At 48.3% G+C, this 19,408-nt stretch overlaps 1 protein-coding gene across 3 annotated transcripts in view; it reads right to left on the reverse strand.

Annotated features, from left to right (window-relative positions):
• Positions 1-3,544: 3,544 nt before the first annotated feature.
• The window catches only part of LOC149342900 (lachesin-like), an 88,319-nt gene continuing 72,455 nt past the window's right edge, over positions 3,545-19,408 (reverse strand). For 2 of the 3 annotated variants that reach the window (XM_089545405.1, XM_089545403.1), the window contains 6 exons: positions 13,607-13,786; positions 12,353-12,481; positions 11,413-11,700; positions 6,748-6,813; positions 5,853-5,945; positions 3,545-4,940 (listed from right to left, as the gene is read on the reverse strand). In XM_089545405.1, coding sequence (XP_089401531.1) covers positions 4,840-4,940; positions 5,853-5,945; positions 6,748-6,813; positions 11,413-11,700; positions 12,353-12,481; positions 13,607-13,786 — 857 coding nt within the window. In that variant the 3' untranslated portion in view covers positions 3,545-4,839. The remainder of the gene's footprint in view (positions 4,941-5,852; positions 5,946-6,747; positions 6,814-11,412; positions 11,701-12,352; positions 12,482-13,606; positions 13,787-19,408) is intronic. The other variant, XM_089545404.1, reaches the window with a different exon arrangement.

Raw genomic sequence — 19,408 nt, forward strand, 5'->3', positions numbered from 1 at the left:
CATATACAGCGCACAAACCTCTGCCTTGAACTTGTTGCATAGAAGCAATGTCAGGCTTAGCTACCCCTTTGATAATAGTACATATTACGCTTCTAAGCAATTTTCCTCTCCAAGTGCGTTGCAAAGCCACCAGCAATTCTCGGTTTGCTTCTATTTCAACCTTAGACTCGAAATAGTTAAAATGGCTTTATAGTAAAGGGATGGTTTTATAACTTCGCCAGAAATAACAATGCGAAGTGACCAATTTAGTATTGTTCTTCCAGGTGGCACTGCAGTCCCATCATTACAGCAAGATGTTAACCACCAGGTTTACACCTACCTGCTGCTGTGTTCTTCTGGTCTGTTCATCGCGGGCGAGTCGTGCGTCGGCGGTGGCGCAGTGCAGCTACTTCACTGCGAAGGCCCATGCCGCTATCGACAGCGCTGGATAGTCGCCTTCGTCAGGAGCTCTGGCAATATAGTGTTTTCTAGATATCGCTTAGAGATTCTTTTGACAAAGCATATTGATACAACACAGACATTTTCGCTTGGCACTGCGGCAGAGGTGTCGACAACCACGTCACCAAAAAAAAAAAAGGGAGGGAAGCCACTCCCATAAGCTTGAAGTCTGCTTGTGTTGCATCAAGCCACCTCTTCAGGTCACACGTTTACATTTTCTTTTGATACGCCAGCATTCTACTGCCACCTTCGCAAAATATGTCCGTCTGTTGTTGTGTGACTCCGCCTCCACCCCCTGCTCACCAAACTTTGCCCTCCACCCATCATCACCCTCCAGTAATCACTTGCCACCAACCTTCCACCTCCACCCTGCAGAAGACACTACCCATCCACTCACTACAGCCCTTCAGAAGCCTCCACCCACAAGCCGCCTACGCAGCACCGGAGCGAAAAGCGATGGCGAAATGCAATTCAAAGACTCAACCGGAAGGCAGTCATTGCCGAAGCGAACTGTACAACCAATACTGCTAATGCAATTTTTCGCATATATCATATCGCATGATCGCCTGCGATTTATTTTTGTAGCTAGAGCTACACTACGCTACCCAGTCGAGCATTTCGCCGTGAGCCCGGGAGGCCGATAGTGCGCATGCGCGAAACTAGAGAGGAGCAGCAGGTGCTCGGCGCATGACGTCGGAGTTCGCCGCCGCCGCCGCGCGAGGAGCCGCGTCGGCCTGCGACTACGCCCGTCGGCGCCGCGCGTGAATGAGCGGCCGAGACGCCTGAGCAAAGAGAAGAACGTCTTGCCAAGCGGAGACGCCAAGGTAGCTCTCGCTACGTATGATCCTGGCATAGCTGAGCTAAGTCACTGCCAATATTTTTTGGTCGGCAGTTATGTAGCACATAATCGACTATGGGCCTTCGTTTTGTATACATTATTTCTTAGCACCTGAATGGTGTTGAGAATTTTTTTTTATTATAGCGAAAGGTACACTAGGCTAGCAGAAGCGCATTAATTGGTGCCTGTCAAAGGCCACTACTGCGCATGCGCCGTTACCAAGGCAACCAGTACCATGGCAACCATGGCGCTGCAGCCGCTGTGCCGCACTGCGCGTGCGTACAGTCGCGCCGCGCAGCTGGGATATAAGCCCGAAGCGATGCGCTCGCCCCTCAGTTGCGCACCATGGAAGAAGGAGAGCGGCTGTGCTCGTCACGGCAGCAGTACAGTCTGCGTGAAAATGAGTCTTCCGATCCAGAAGTCGTCGCATGGTACTACGCTTGCCGACAGCCTGACATAGAGGCGCGAAAGGCTAATTTCCTAAGAAGCAGGGAGAAGCATCTGACGTGTTCCCGTCTTTTTTTTTTTTAGAAAAAGCAATAATAAGCAAAGATAACCAACGTGTCATATATACTTACATCGCTTTACAGTAACTAATGTGTTACGACCAAAACAAAATTTAAAAATAAACAAGAAAACATACGATCATTCGTCTTGCTCAAACTCATTTAGACTTCTGGTAGAAGAAGCCTGGTTAAATTGTGTGTGGAGATCCGCGTTGCAATTTACATAATAAGACGGCTCATCCTAAGCTTGCTCAGGTCAAGTTTCTAGATAGAAAAAAGAAATACTCACCGTTTAAAATGAACACCAGAGAACTCTAGCGATTCCTTCAGCTCATGGTTCAGGATATTTCGGGCAGATTGTTCTTACGAAACAGTACGTGGCGCTATAGAGGTCGTATGATAATCAATAGCGCGTTTTTTTTTTGTGACGTGTAAAATAAAACCAGGAAAAGGGCATAAATAACTCTATGTTTATTACATCATTTCTTACAACTCTATATACAGTTGAAAAGGCTCTTGTGCCTTTTTGTAATTAATATTGTTTCAAAGACAAAGAACAACTGCTGCATTACATAGCCGCCATTTCTGAAAGGCAGACGTATTTACACTTTTTTTCTCCTCTAGGCTTGCAACAACTCGAACAAGTTATTTGTCATTTATTGAACAACATTTTATTTTGTAGAATTTAGGAATATAATTACAATATAGAACGGCTTATGGCAGCGTTGTGAACTATGACAAACTTTCACAAAATTGCAGTAAAAGTAGTGTAAAGAAATTTCCATGGCTTTAACTGGTTTAAAGCCGAACGTCACGGTTATATTATTTTAAACGTTGAATGCGAATTCTGAAAACCTTCCAGAAAACACTGTGGGAAAATTAGTTCAATGTTATACAATAAAAGACTTAATTGGGTGCCCCTTTATGTGTCCCTTTTTTGCACAAATGTGCAGTCCCGAAGAGAGTAGATGGCAAGAAGTGTTACACACATGAAATTTTCGATACTGTAATCTCTTATCGTTGCAAACACAATCCATGCTTCACTTTCGAATAATGAAAACTGTGAAACACGTGCAAAGAAACGGCCGACATTAATCGATTCCACCAGTACAGGCTAAACTGAACCGTAACCAAACACACCACGATAACGTTTGCTTAGTGTAACGTTCCCTTATGGATGACTAGAGAACACGACACTGACCACAGACTTGGCAGCTGCACGGCAACGCTGAAGCTATTTGCCACTGCATGCCCATATGAACAGTGCTTTCCTAACCTGCACTCAAGCCCCGAAGAACAACTGCAAGCGCCGATGGTGTTACACTTGCATTTGAGATATAAATGTATGTACCAGTAAACTAACGTCAGATAGAAAAAGAGAGCTAACGAACCCATAAACCATTCGTCACCGAGCCAACGACTTGCCTTAGTCCACTGAGGTCGGCTCCCCTAAGGCGATACGCTCTTTCTTCTCTACTTCTCAGTTCTCTTAAAATGTTTATTTTGCAGCCAACCTGAAACACTAGAGTCAGCTTGCGCTTGTATTGACATAAACAAATGGTAATATGCATTTCCTTTTCTAAACGATTCCCTCCCGCTCAGTGACATAGTAGGGTGCATTTCTGCGAAGCACCACCTCAAAAAACGGCACAGGCGCCCACAGACTTGCCACGAATGACGGAAAGCGTGGCTTGGGCTGCCGCCAGCACAGCGAAGCGATAGTCATCGAGTGCGAGATAATGTTCTCGGTATGTTTACGGTGGCTGACGATAGATGGTGCGCAGTTTGCTTTGTTTCCTCGCCTTTGCCCGATCGCCGCGTAGACAGCACACTCTATACGGGGGCGGTTCTCTTTTTTTTTTTTTTGTTCGCCGATGCGGCCGCGGACATCCGGTCAACGCGTTGCGGTTTGCTTAACGCGGCAACCCAAAATTGCGCGCTAAGCTACCTCAGCCTTCCTGCCTTGCGAGTTTAGACCGACGGCTGCCAATTTAACAAAATAAACGCTATGAGCAGTGTGGTGTGCTTCCAAGTTCTCACATATATGCCGTAACTTCAGCCGGCGATCAGGCACAAGCGGAAAAGCAGTCAAAGTGAGCTGCGCACCAGCTATTATCAGCCGCCGTAAGCATATCGAAAGCATTATTTCGCACCTGATGGCGCTAGCGGCAGTCGTATCCACGCAGTCCGTCATTCGTGTTGAGTCTGTGGGCGCCTGTATATCGCTGGCGGTCAACTCAGCATGAACGTGAGTCATTTTTTTTTTACTATGAACAGTCATTACCATGCAAGGCCAATTTTAAATTTGGCCTCTGCAGCCTGCCCAAAACCCCTATCATCTCGCGGTACTGAACATACACCGATTCGACCGTTAACAACGCTACTGATGGAACCACTGACGGCTTATTGTCTCTCCCGCACAGCGACAAGCCGAGTCTTGATTTAATTTCTACGAAATCCCTGGTCACTGCTAAGACTTCACGCTTTGCATTATGAGTCTGTGCCGGCAATGACAATTATGCCATTGCGCAACCAAGCTATTCTGTACACTGAAACTGGGTTCTCACATGACGTATTTGCATCAGTGGCCGAATCAACCACAAACTAGTATCTATGGCACCACGTGACGCCCGGAGCTCCTATTAACGTATACAGTGCTAATGTGAAGCGCAATGAATCCAGCGCTTCACATACGCACCGGTTCGTCCGATGCCCTTGAACGGCACATGCCCCAGTTTCATCGCTCGTAAACAGTGAGTCTTTTTCGACGGCACCGCTAACATGTGCGATCACGTTCTGACGTACAAGGTGGGTGACCCCTGAAGCGCTTCAAGCAGTAACCACTGCAGCTTCATGCTGCCCTCGGTAACGCTCACATCCGGGAGTCTTGTTCAGTGAACCGGAGGCGTGGCTCAGCGCGGAGGAACCGGCGTGAGGGAAGCTCGACGCTTCGACTGGAAGCACAAAACGGGGCAGAACACCACTGTTCGTCCACAAAGTCCAGCTCTGAACTCGGCGCCGCCAGCTCAGCAAACGAGGCGCTTCCTCGAGTCACGATCACGTCACACGCAGAAGCACTTGCGCCGCAGATACCACCAGCAACATTGCCCAGACGAAGTTGGAAGCACCGCTGAGACGCGTTGAGTGGGACGCAGAGCCTGTGCAAAATAATTCACAAAGAGAAAGTTTCAGCTTGTTAGTAAAATGAAGTTTTTTCATTCGGTTAGCGCAAGGCACTGTCTATAGACCTCTTCACATCTGTAGTTTTGAGCGAAGCCATATTTCCGCGGAGCTATGCCAGAAGCATTCTGATTGGCGCATTTCATACAGGCATCTACTGCGCATGCGCACCACAGTTTAACAAGCACGCACGCTCGATAAAGGTGTAAACAGTGAAAAGGTGTACAGAAGGGATAGGTTTATCTGATGCAGACTGTCCTAGCGTCGCAAAGTAAAGACGGCAATCGCTCCATCCGAGACTAGCACGTCGGAAACGTGATGTCTAGTGCATGAAAAATCACTGCAGATTTGTTTTAACATGATGTAAGCTCCTCAAACGAAGCACACGAAGCAAATTATCAAGACCATTAAAAGGGGACGTGGTGTATGCGTCCCCTTTCAACGTCCCGAGGCAACGTAATCATTTGTGCATGCGCAGATGGACATGCACATGATTGTTACCTCGAAAAACACATGTATTTGTGAAACGTTCCCGGTGGGACTTACTGGAAGTCCAGCGCTCGTCCTCATTTCGTCTTCATCCGTCGTGTCCTTTGTCTGGAGCGCTGCTCCAATTTTTTATATTTTCCATCACACGGCGATGGTAAACCTCCCTCAAGCCTTTCCCGATGTCTGCACAAATCCGCCCTTTTAAGCAGTGCCATCGTACTCTTAAGCACTAGATGGAGATTCTATGCAGAAAAAGGCTCTGCACAAATCGACAAGCTTGAGAAGATAAAACATAACACGTTGTAAACCAATCTAGAATAATACGGGCAGCATCTGCCGTTGTAAAGTAAGATAAAAAATATTACCCCAGCTGAAACTGCTCAAGGAGGGAAACTACTTGCCTTCGCCTTCAGGAAGAGAACCGGAGATGGGCGGCCTTAGCGGGAAGCTTTGATGTTTGGTGATAGCTGCGTCGGAAGCCTCAAGCTTGCCTTCTGGACAGCGCAAGCAAAGACAGGTACGAGCGTGCGTGAATAATATGCGCCGAACAGAACCGAGATGCAATGAATCGCGACCTGTTACCCTCGAAGGTTGCTGTTACACTAAAATTTCACCGAAGGCAATTTTTTAACGTTGTTAGCCTTTTAACGTGGTTAAAATAATTTCACAGAAATGTGCCTTCTTCTTAGTCTTCTGTCGGTGAAGGGCAGCAGCAATAATGACATAGCCTGGTTTTTTTTTTTGTGTGTGTGCCGTAAACTTTTAGACATGTTCTGCAGAGGAAAATATCTAGCTATTTGCCCCAAACAAAAAGCGGCGATTATGACAAGTTTTGACGCGTAACACCGAAGGCCGAGAAATCTTCAGTTCTTCTTGTTCAACTTGCGCCTTCGATGGCCGCAATAGAGCGATTGTCGGTTTTTTTTTTTTTATGCGTCGCATATTGCAATCACTCAGTTCAGCCCTTGGGCGCGGCCGGGCAGCCACCATTGACCTTGAGCGTAACCACGTGACATGACGTCACGACAGCCGGAGGAAAAGCTGGGCCCCAACTCGCGCGGTCGCGCGCGGCCGCAGCCACCACCTGACTCCCGCTCCTCCCGCTAGGGGCGCTGCGCCGGCGCGTGACGTCTTGCCGAGAAAATCGAGTGCCGCCAAGCAATACCTCGCCCTCAAAAAAAAAAAAGACCGCGCAATATGCAACGCATTCTTGGCTTAACCAAGCTAAGCCTGGGCATCTTTTTTTTTCTGTTGCACAAAATTCGAACACCACGCAATAAGGAATTGCTGACTCACCCTCGACGCTCTGAATTCTTGCAGTTGAAGGCTCTTTCACCTTTGCTGTTGGCGGGACATGAATTTCTAGAGAAGAGCAGAAAATATCATGGGGCATTGAGTATATCAAATACATAAAAGTTCGATTGACCTCGAACATTTATTAGTTCATTCGCTTGAAACAAGCGCATGATAAAGGCTGCAAAACTTTAAGCTCTTGAGACATTCAAGGCGAGATGAACTCGCAAGTACATTCATTAGAAAGCTTCGAATGAGGTTGATGATACGATAATAAAATCAGCCCCACATTGCTCGTCCCCGTTATTGCGTTGGAGGAGAATCTTTCTTGGAGGCTAATAATTAATCAACCCCGAGTCGCGGACATGATCGCAACTTGAATGAACAGATAGAACTTTTCCTGCGCAATAGTGAGCAGCTTCACAAAAACGCACGGGAACCAATTTCGCAAAACTAGGCTTCTATGTTCTTTTTTTTTTCGTGATTTGCGCGTTTTCGGGCAGCATCTACCTCAGGATCAGCTCTCAGTGTTAAGAGCGGGATGCTATTCAGTTTAAAGAGTGCAAAGGTAAAAAAAGGCCTTTGAGTCTGGAAACATTTTCTCAATAACAAATATCCATGCATAATAAATATTCAAACTCAGCTCTTAATTTTCCTCGAGACCTTTCCCAACCATTAGATGAGGAATTTTTATTTTCTATTGAAGAGTAGTGTAATAATTAACGCGCCTTAATGAATCCATTGACGAACAACCAAGCCCTCCTTGTATTGCGCAACTAGAGAAAAAATTTCTTTGACACGCTGCTTGCATAATACACCAGGCAAGCCCTCTTACAACATGACCCGGTTTGCGTGGGACATCCTATGGTTTTGGGAATCAGGATAGTGGAGAGGGGGTGATTTTGGTTATAAATGGCCAGTATGCATGTCGCCCCGGTCTCTAGTGATGATTTAACGCTGGCACGTAGTACAATGGAGCTGATAGCCTGAAAAAGTGAGCCCGCGTTCTTCGTTGCCGTGTGTCGCCATCATGGATGGACTTGTAACCTGAACCCTCTCCATACTCCCCGGCTAGCTTCCAGCCCATTCTACAGCTTTGAAATATGTCGTTACCTTTCTGTTTTTTTCTCTCGATGCCCTTCGCGACAATCGTTGTGGAAAAACGCTGTCTTCATCAACTTCTTTTTCCTCGCCGCTTCGGAAGTGGCAGCTCATCGCAAGCAACGTTAATACAAGGACCCGCTTCGACCAGGGAAGCCGTACTCGGGGGCCGGAACTGAGGCTGGCCGGCGATCCAGCCAGGAAGAGCGCGGGAAGAGGAGGGGACTGTCGTCCACGTCGTCGACACCGAAGTGTTCGCGCGAGCGGCAATAACAAACACGGACCGGAAGCCATTATGTCGGAAATCCGCGAAATCGATCAGTCGTCTCGTCATGTTTTTCTACACGACTCGTTCGGGACCCCCACGGTCCGTTAATCGGAGGCCCGGCGACGCCGCCAGCGGGCTGACCGCGACTGCTCGTCGTCGTCTTCCCAGCCGGCACATACGGGACCCTATTTCCGGCAGAGTGTCGCTAATGCTCAACGTGCCTCGATGTGCTTTCTTCGCTCTCTCTCTCTCTTACTCTCTCTCTTTCTTACTCTTTCTCTCTTACTCTCTCTTTCGCTTTCTTTCTTTTTTTTTCGCACGGCCGCCCCGTGAAGAGGAAGGCTTATATGGGTTGTCTTTTGTGTGCCCCTATCTCTGCCAGCCGTATGCTCAAAGGTGATCATCATTGCTTCTCCGCGCACGCTCGTGCCATCGTCAGCGTCTTTTTTCGCAGTGTTGGTCAGAAAAGGACGAGTTGGCGCTCCGAGTCAGGGTAGCAGAGTAAAGTGAGCTCTGACGTGAAGGAAAACATGTTGGAAATGGTAGAACAAATAAGATGATTAACTATTTTCATTAACTGACGTGAAAAGCGACGCTGGTTCATCTTTTTCTGGGTTCCTTTGATTTCATCCCAAATAGACTTGGGTAACGGTGAGTTTGATATCCGCTTGTGCGCAGACCGCTCTTGAGAACACGATATGTAATAGCCCTTTCGGAGACCGGTAAGCGCTCCGGGTCTGCTTTCAGGGTTAATTTTCCGCCAGTGCTCGTTAGCATTGTACAGTCCTCTACAAGCGGCGTAGTGTATGCTAGACTTTGTTTTACACATCGGTGGACCATTCTCTCCATATGCTTGTAAATGAACCGCTCTCTCTCACACTTTTTACCTTTCTCAGTGAGTGATTAATACACCTTGTCTTGCTGGAATATCCCCGATTTCCATCAATAACAGGTAGTCGAAATGTATACGTATTCAAACTTTTGTTCTTACACTGCACCTGAGAGCTTGAACGGCTTGCCTCTGAAGTAGCTTGGGCTTCAATAGAACTATCACTGAATCTACGCTCTCTTACAGGTCTAACAATGCAGCCTTGGTCTTAACAGCTAGCAGTGTAGAGGTCCTTCTGTTACAAAAAAAAAATTAAATCTACTGAAGGCGACGAATGGGCTACATTTCCGCCTGCGCTCTTGATAAAACAGATTTTAGGACTAAAAACAAAACACGCTTATTGCCGTGAATCTTTGTACGGTTCGTTTGTTCATTCTTCGGAGCTGCTGGCACATGGCTTCATAGCTCGGTTTGTAATGCAAGGGGCGACCAGATTTATCTCGATTGATCGCACCCAGACGGAGCGCAGTGCCTAGAAAGTTCGCTATCGGCTTTATATTGAGCATGGCCGAGAGCGGCGGGTATTCTGTTCGACGGCCCGCGAGCGCGCTTGTTCTCTGTGGGCGCAAGTCAGCCTAATGAAGGGTTTAGTTTGGAAGCCCTTTTCGCTGTCTTCCTGCAGGCCGGGCTGCCGTCAGCACCACGTGACAATATTTTTAATGCGAGAGCTTTGCTACGACTCGACTCCGCGAGTTTCGCCGACCGCGCCGCAACGACCTTGGGCCGCTCCGCAGCTGCACCGTGCCCTTCACCACGTGACTTCGCCTCAGTAGTTCCGCCGCCGCCGCCGTGCGCCTCACCGACATACATGCCGACATAGTTGGCCGTGTGCTCTCCGCTGCTGCCAGATGGCGTGCGCTTTCATAGAAAGTGACTCGTGTAGGCAGTGCGCGCTTCACCATGGATCAAAGCGGTACTGGGCCATCTCACAACGTTACGCAGAGGACTTTGCAGCGTCATCGGCAATCGAATCAGACCATCCCGTGGATATCGCCCTGCGAGCCGCCTACGTGGAGAAGGAGCGGAATGCTGATCGCGCCAGGCTAGCGTCCGAGACCGAAGAAGAGCGGAGCGAACAGCTCGCAAAAAGACAACGCCAAGAACAGGAACGTCGGCAAAAGAAGGCTTTGGCTGAAGCCATGGTAACGTCAACTACATAGCACGTGGAGGTGGAGCCGCCGTCAAATGAACGGTTGACCAACCACACCATTCGGTTAGTCCAGCGTGGATAGGCGACTAGCCGATGTCATAGCGACTTCCCTGACAACCCGTTTGGCAGCATGTGTTCGGTGTGTGAACGACTGTGGCATGCCAAAGACGTAACGACGGCGAATGAAAAGATGTTATGCACAAGAGCCCAACAGCAGGCAAAATCATGGGTAACCAAAACTCTCGCTTTGTATAACTAGGGCTATTAGAGAACCTCAGCAATTTTTTACAACTACACATTTCTTGGAACTCGATGCATTGAACAATTCTTTGGAATGCGTAAGTAAAAAGTGTGCAATGTTTGTTTATTCACGTGGAGTAGGATGCGCAACTTACCGTCTATATGCGAGTAAGAGCCGCACTTATTTTTTCGAAATTTTCTCGGTATGTGGCCCTTACCCTCGAGCTAAAATTTTCAGTTCAATTTTCAAGCGCTATTCTGGGGTAAGTACTTTATTTCCATCACATTTGACGCTATATCTAGCGTCCAGTTCTAGAGAGCTTTAAAATTATTTTGTTGCTGCTGCTACTGCTCGGGCCATGATCCTCATCGCCCTCATGAATGCATTCATCTTAGTTCCTGTTCATTTGCATTCGAAATGCCCGCAACTTTAAAGCGTTTGACAGTAATGACTGGGGAGAGCACGCTACGCATTCAAATTACTGGGGCACACAAGCTGATGTGGTGCTGTTTTTTGTCGTCCGGTTGGCAAAATGGCAGACTGGTAAAACGAACGGCTCAAAATGCAGCACCAATTACAATGATGCTGAACTGCTTGGACGAAACGTTAAGGCCCTCACAGATAGCACCCAGTTGCACAAAGGTGCATGCTGGAACACGATGATAATGATGGAATCAGGCAGCAGTCATCATCTGGCAGTTTCCCGGGAAACGTGTGCGCACGTTTGGAGGAGTTCATTTCCGTCGATATTTTTTTTTGTTGTCATATAATTGGCTCCTAAGTTAAGAGGGGGGGGGGGGGGGGCGCAGTACATACACGAGTGCGTCCCTTACCCGTATATATACGGTAATCACGCACGACTAGGCTTAAATAGACAATAATGGGACAAAAGGAAGTCAATATCATGCGGACACATTTCGAAAGCGAGCCAGCTTTTAAGAGCTGTGTAAGTACATAAACCCGAAAGGCACGTGGAATGGAAAAATATTAATGCAAGACTCGAGAAATGCTACACTTACCATACAATCGTATGGATCCCTCCGTGGAGCCCAGGGAGTTCTTGGCGAAGCATCGGTACGCGCCGAAGTCTTCGGGACCAATGCGCTTTATCCGCAGCCTCATGTGGACCTTGTACACGTTCTCGCTGCGGTTCAGAGAGTACTTGGCCGACTCGGCGATGAGGTCCCCGCTCTCCAGGGTCCAGTAGTTGATCGATATCGGATAGGCCTCTGTGTTGCACACCATCACCACTTCACCGCCAAGAGGAGCTCCGATCAGCTGGTTCGGTATCCAGATCATCGGCGGAACTGGAACAACGGAGGCGAGGGTGTAGATTGCTGTATTTCTGAGCAGCGTTGTCTGCATTCATTGTAAAATTTGAATTTAAAATTAACCCGCAAATTTTATAATGCAGAATTTCCAAAATGAACCGGACTTTTACTTTCTCGGTTGTGTGCATTTTTGTTCCCTTATTTTCATTAGGCATCGGGATGCTGTCGATGCTATGGAACTTAACACACAAACCAATAAAAGCAAAACTTTGAGTTGCGCCTTTTAGACACTTCTAAATGTAAAGATACAACATAAGTGCTCCATCAAACTTTCATTATAAGCTAAAGCCGAAGAACAAGACATTTTTATCGTTTATTTTACAGCGGTGAGCCAAGAGAGTTACAAAGAAATGCGCAACACTGAAAATTTCATTCTTCTTCGTTACAGCTGGGTTCAGAGGAGCAGTAAGGATTGCGGACGATCTGCGCGGACCGCCTACCACGTGACCTAAACATCGATTCTCTGAATGACCTTGAGCGTCTTGCGCCGAGTCCGATTGGGCGCAACACGCCCCCTAATGTTATTCAGAGTAGTGACGTTCGCATCGCGTGGTAGGCAGTCCGCGTGTACCATCCGCGATCCGGTCCGCTCGTCTGAGCCCGCTTCGCGGCATGTATTTGTGCTCACAGTGGACTTGGAGTAGAATCCTCCGGCTGACGGGTGATGGGACGCCATTGGAGGCAATGCACAGATAGGGCCCCATGTGGAGACGGCTCACCTTAGTGATGCTTAGCTCTTCGCCTTCGTATGAAACGTCTGCATACACAATGCACAGGAGAGAATAAATCACTATGCACATTACTTCCTGTACTCTGAGATATAATTTTCGTTGAAAGGTAGGGCGTGGTTTTGAACCTTTGTTTCGTAGCCGTTAAAAGTAAAGATATGAGTGTAAGATTCAGAGCAAAGCATGGAAAGTAGTTAACCTAGTTTGGATGGTTGTATAAATGTTACTAGGATTAAACTTCGCTTCATCAACTTGATTAGGATCAATTTTATGCGCCATCTAGCCCTCAAGAAAGCTCTCTTGGATTAAAAAGCGAATATTATAAACAGCATTACGAAAGCAGATCTGGAGAGATCAACACTCGTTGCAGTCTGTTTAGAGCGCAGTAATCCTTTGATTAATTTTAAACACAGTTTGATTGCTATTTATCATTGTACAGTGGAGTAGCATCTTTGATTACGGCCAGTAGTGAAAGAGGAAGCGAAAAGCGATGTATGGTGTAACAAGAACCCAATTAGGCGATAAACCAAAGTATTCACGAATGTTCTTGTTTAAGTAAAAAAAAAATCATTTCCGCGTCCACTGCCTGGAAAACTTTTAAAAGTCGACTTCAAGAACAAGCAAAAGAAAGCAAAAATAGGCCAAGGGCACGCCAAGTTAAATGCAAATTCTAATGAAATATAAACGTAACATAAGCTAGCCTTTTTATTCCCTCTCCCAGCTTAAGATTACAATGCGAAAGATAGCGAATCATTCACGGACGGCAGGAAGCAAATGAGCCTAGCACGTCAGCTCATTAACCTTCTAGATTAATATGGAGCATTTTCATGATGTTATTAAAATTAGTGGTAAGCCCTGTCATCGTGCATGAGCTGATCAGTGCATGTTTTCAAAATATGTTCACGTTCAATTTTTTTTGGCCACCCTTATGGGACGTAATTAATTCAGTCGCTATGCATATATCAGGCTAGTCGGCGGTAAGTTTTTGGACTAGTTGCTTTTCAGAGATCATGGGATAAGCGGCGCTTAAAGACGAAGACTGTGAACGACAGTGATGTTCTGTGTTATTATTCGCTCACTGTCCTCGTCGGCAAGCACTGCTTATCCCATGCAGTCGCGGTTAGGTGCAACGCAGTACAGTGCACTGCTCTCACTGTCAGCCGCCGACCCCAGCTGCTCCTGCCAGTTGCCGACGGCGATGGGTGAGGCGTCTTCCCGGCGCCAGGTGATGCGGGGCGCCGGGTAGCCCTTGGCGCGGCACACCAGCGTCACGTTGGAGCCCTCGCGGACCAGCACGTCAGAGCTGCTGTCGCTGCCCACAATGTCTGGGGGAACTGGGCGTAGGCATTTAAAGGAGGAAAAGTTAGTTTGCATGCATTGATAGATTAGCGTGTTGTAAGTACAAAGCGGCTAGTTTCACTGAAGACGCAACTGTTATAACCTAGAAAACGAGAAGCAAGCCAAGCCTGTTCCATCGTCAAAATATGTTGTACAAAATAGCTGGTCTATTCTGAGGTTCGCGAGGCTTTATATACAGTTTCTGTTTTTCATATTCTCTCTTCTTTGCTGTCCGGTGGTTGTCGCCTTTGGGAACACTGAAAAGGTTTAAGGCACCATTACTCCTTGGGTCTTCAGTTATTTCTTCATATTTCCTGGGCGCTAGTCGGCAATCAGTGTTTTCCTTTTGTATGTTCGCACTATCTTCTAGAGCGGGAAAAAAAGATTAGAGGTTTAGAAGAAGCAATAAAACCCTTATCGTTACTTTAGACTCTGCAGAACACCACAATGTTGCGTTTTCGGCCCCCGTGTAGCCCAGTGCAAAAATACTTCTACCTTAAGAATCCGAATCGCAAAGATTTCTAAACTTTGTATATATAAGACCAGTCACCAGTTATGATACCTGAACCCTTGAGTTGATCTAGGGGGCCAGGTCGCTTGAGCTGCACAGTTTTGAAAAATGTGGCCTCCAGGATTTCGCGCCCTTTAGACCGCGTTCTCGTTCACCAAAATTCCCTTTTTGTTACCTTAGTGAAAACCAATACCGTCAGTCTTAAGCTCAATTGTACAGAACATGTATCGGGTCCCACCAGCTCAATATCTTGTATTAGGATTCCATATTTAAAAGTTCAGGGGTGCTAAGTATCAGACTGCCTCGTTTTGACCCACTCTTCCCTAAAAGAACGTACGTAGAGCACCGTCACAGAGGTCAAGGCCATCTTTGAGCGTTGTTACTTCAACGCGACTTTCGTACTAACAGACTCAATTTCCGAAGAAAAACAAGCAAACAAGCGGAGGTTGTGTTTTACCTATATTTTAGCCCTTTTCGAAGCCTTTACATCGGGCAACAAATTAGCAGGGCCTCCACGTTTCCAACGAACAAGCTTTTGGGCAAAACTAGGTAGAAGGGGTCTCTTACGCGCATGCAATCTGCCCGCACCAGAAAGACAACACCTGCTACGCTGGGAAAAAGAGCCCTTAACTAGTCGGGCGGGGCCGACGAAAACCCAAGAGCCGAGACATGAAAGAACGAACAAAAAAAATAAAACCAGAGAGAGACAGAAAAAAAAAGACTTCAGTGCATGGAGACACCCCAAGACACACGAGGGTGGCCATCTTTGTTAGAGAAATCTAATTAGGCGTCTGCCAGCAAGTGGGCCTCTTTGGGTCGTTCTCGCCGGCCACAGTGGCGGGGGTTGCCCCGGTCGGCTCGCGCGGGTCTCGACCCCACTATGTGCGCGCGGACGCGCCAGACCGAATCGCGCGACTTTGCTACGCGCAAAACAAAGACGATGCGGTGGAAATCGAATCTAGTCTTCCATGCGTATATAGCCCCCCCCCCCCCCCCCCCCCCTCACTCGCCACACACACACGCACACCGCGTTACTGTCTTCGCTCGCGAAAGGGTGATAATACGTCGCGCTCTGTAGTCGCTCTCTTTCTCTTCTTCCTGCGGCTTTGTTCCTTTGTCTCTCACCTCTTTCGCGCACTCTATTTCTCCATCGTTCACTTTTTCTTCTCCGGAGTAGGTTCTGCTCCAGCGAGCTCCACGCTTTTGTTTGTATCTCGTTTGTTTCAACTTACATTGAGAAAAAGAAAAGTAAGAGGCGAAAAACAATTTGCGTCGCGGCTCCATTAGACGCGTCGCACGCGTTGCGGTGTTTTAATGTAAGTGCATCATTAACGTTGACCTAGGTCAGCGCTTCTCTCTTGATACAACGGGAAAGCGCTGCCTCGCTGTGTAATTGCACACACCCGAGAATAAATGGAGTGCAAACAGCTTCTCTACAAACAAACACCAGGTTCCCTGCCGCAGTACATGAGATGGTCAGCAGTGCGTCAAAGAGTAAACTAGTAATTCGTTGTCAGTCGGACACCGAGAATCCTGCTAGTAGCGCTAACGATGTGTTTCATAGGTTTGTGAAATTTCCTGCTGCGTAGCGTGTGGAACGATAATTATGAGAACGTCCTTCGTCCGCAAAGTTTGCAAACACGACATAAAAGGACACGTGCGTCCTTGATGCCAGATCTCTCCCAGCGACTAACCGTGTCGTGATCTTGGCAGCCCGCTGCAGAGTAAAATACCGGTATAAGCTAATTGGTCCTGACTGCCATATCGTAGTGTCAAAATCGATAGGAGCAACATGGACCACAAAGACAAGTGGCCGTCCCCTAGCGCAGAGTGGGCCTCATAAGGCATGCGTCCTACAGGTATAGCAGAGAGCAGATCAAACAACCGTCCTGGGGCTAAAACCAAATTACGCCCCTCAGTTGGCCAAGGCCCACGTCAGAAACGCTCGGGCTCTACGTCGAGAGAGTGACGCCCTGGAAGGCGCGAAACAGGCCTGCGGAGTAAGCATTGGGCGCGCCAAGAGCCGACCCGACGTCTTCCACGGCGGCAGCCGCCAGCAACAGCGCCGGTATGGGGAGCTAGCAGCTCGAGGTTCCCCAGAAGCCAAGCAGCGCTCATTGACGCATGGTCTGCAAGGCCGGTCGGCTCTTTTTCATCAGCCCCCGCTGAGCAGGTCTGGAGGAGCCGCCGCTCCCAAGGGTTCCGCAATGAGACGATGGCGGAAGGGTGTAGGGAAGGGTGCGAGGAGACGAAGAGAAGAACACGCGGGATCTGCGAGCGGTCATCGAGGAGCGTTCGTCGGGAGAAAGGGAAGAAGTGTGGCCACGGGGGCCTCCCTATACCGCTCTCTGCCACTGTCGGCTCCAATTTTTGCGCTCGACTGACACCCGAGACGGAGCCACCGGAGCGCGCCTCCTGATCCGGCCTGATTGAGAGGTCAGCCAACCAAATTGTCACATGATTAACCCGGCCGCCGCGGCCGCCGCTGTCTCTCCACTTCTCCTCCTTCGCTTCTGCCACTGCCGAATGTGCGTCCGCGACCAACGAGGCTGGCTGGGTTCCTTCCTCCCTGCTTCTTCTTCGGAAGACAGGCTAGCCTCTGCAGCATCGAGAACAAGCTAGCACCATGCGCTGCTCTATACTCCAGTACGCGAGGAAGGATATGGGCAGGCCTGGGTACATCTCTCGAAGACAGGTCGACATTGCTTCCGGCGCGGTAACAGCGGAGATAACACCCAGGCGCGAGCCAGGACTTGGAAGCGAGCGGCGAAAATAGTTGACGTTTCTTTTGTTGCTAGGTAATTGCGGACATCTTTCGATTTCCTCGGCTACTTCAGTATTGCTGGTCAGCTGCCAGGGTATCTTAGGATTCTGAAAAGCTTCTCCCTTTTCGTAAAGGTATCGCAGTGGACCGTGGTCTAGATTTCTAGGGCGCTCTTCACACTTCTCTCGCTGAAGGCAGTATTGCATCCTTAGAGAAAACAAGAACTTAGGATTGTGCCAAGAACAACATCGATTGGACGGATCGAAGCAAATCGATGAACCAATAGAATTTCGACTAGCCCTGTGCGCCTGTGTAGCATAGAGTACACTGGGTTTGCTACAAGAAGCTTCTTCATGCACATATTACAATTTTTGCTGGCCAAAATCAACGCTGACTCGAAGAATAAAGAAAGTTCACCACAGATGGGCTGTAATGATAGCCATGCTACCGAGCATAACTGCAGTATTTAGCTCAATTGGTTGCCATGCTTTATTCTGCGCTGAATTTATAACTTAATTGATTTTAAATTATTCGTATTACTTACTAAGCAGTGCAAGCTAAAAATGTGAGTCCTAAGCTTTTTCTTAGTAGAACTGTATTCGTAAGTAGCGACACCTCTACTGAAACTGTCGAACTCCAAACAAATAGAAAACGTGACGGCTTCAAATGGTCTCACTTTATCTAAGCTGGTGAAATAGAAGTCAACTTCCTTTGATTGTAGTTTGCCATTTAAAACCACGCTTCAGAGATACTTTGTATGATTTCCACTGAGCGCTGCATTTGAACCATTACTTCCTTGTTAGTGCCGCGGACGAAGCGTAAACATTCGTTTCGTCCCCTTATTTATTTAAAGACGTAGAGTCAGAGTCAGAGCAACGCCGGTAAACGCCTCCAGCCATCCATACATTTTTGCACATCCCTGCACCCCTCCTGCAGTCCAGCATAAACCGGGCTGCCGCGCACAATCTGCTGATCCTAACAGAACCAAGTTAAGATGTTTGCTACGTATACTAGCTCCTTCCTCGTGCCTGCGATTTCTGCATGCATACAATGCTGATGCAAATCCTGAGGGGCTTCCGCGCTTCCACGCAATCACATACATGATTCGGCGACGACCGAGCGTGGCGAAAAACTAATTGTACACATATACGATAACGCCCGACAGGCTATTTAGCCGGCCGTTTCCGTGCGCTGACAAGGCGCACAAACGAAAGCGCGCATCCGCTAAACAGCTGCAGACAGCGGCGGAGGCGACAGACGCACCTCCGGCAGGTCTCCGGCGGCGATGATCTGTGTTTGATCAGAAGCGCGAAGCTTCGCGCGCTGAACTAGTTAGGGAAGAGGAGGAGAGAGCGGAGGAGGGGATCGAACCGAGGCGGGAGAATAACAAGAAAGGGAAAGGCGGGTGTCGCCCGGGGCTTTGGTGGTCGCCGGAAGAAGAAGGGAGTTGGGAGGGGTCTCCTTTGTGCCTCGGCGTCGATTGCTTCTGCGGCTGTCATTTTGATAAGGGAAGCTGACGCCGCACCCCTGTGTCGCTCGATACGCGGGACTCTTCGGTCGATTGCCGCTTACTTGCGTGCCCCGAGGTGGGCTGCGAGAGTTTTTGCGCGCCTGGGGAGAGGAAACCGGAGGGAGGGGGAAACTCGAAGGCTCGCGCGCGCTCATGTGCGTGTGTTCGAGTGAGGAAAGTTATATATGCTTAATATGAGAAGAGGCTGAGCCGGTGCTTCCCGATGTTCGTATCATGGGCTCAGAGGTTGCTTTAATTACCACGCTGACGGAGATGTCAGAGCCTAGAGTTCTCTATTTGTCTTGTTTCAACGAGCGACTCAGCGTAAATGCGCTCCCACTTAATATGCTCTCGCCCGCCAAGCTGTCGCTGAGGACTTAGTCTTCCTTCGTGCTAAGGATCGCCCGAAAAGGCCGCAACTTCGGCAGTTGTATGCAGCCCGGATGGCAGATACATCATGAAAGAAGACTTCTGATCGATGTCCACGTGTGTACAAACAACAAAAGAGACGAATATCACGTAACTCTTGGCTACGATAAAGAATGGCAAAACAAAATTCAGACGGTGACGCCGGCGACTGACCAGAATGGCCAATGGGGCCTCTAGTTGCATACGATTGAAAAGGGCAACGGTGAGCAACGCCCTGCTCCTCTTCCTCTCTTCTTAACTATCAACGAGATCGATGTTTCATAATGACTTCTTCAAGCTGTCTAGATCAAGCTACGCTCACAACCACAGCGTAATCTAACGTCTTACCCTTTCTGCACTACAAATGGAAGCACTTGGGAAGTTACAATGATATATGGGAAAGAATTTGAAATAGCATACCGACG

The sequence above is a fragment of the Amblyomma mixtum genome, chromosome 5, assembly GCF_055824585.1.
Source record: "Amblyomma mixtum isolate Tamu chromosome 5, ASM5582458v1, whole genome shotgun sequence".
NCBI lineage: Eukaryota > Metazoa > Arthropoda > Arachnida > Ixodida > Ixodidae > Amblyomma > Amblyomma mixtum.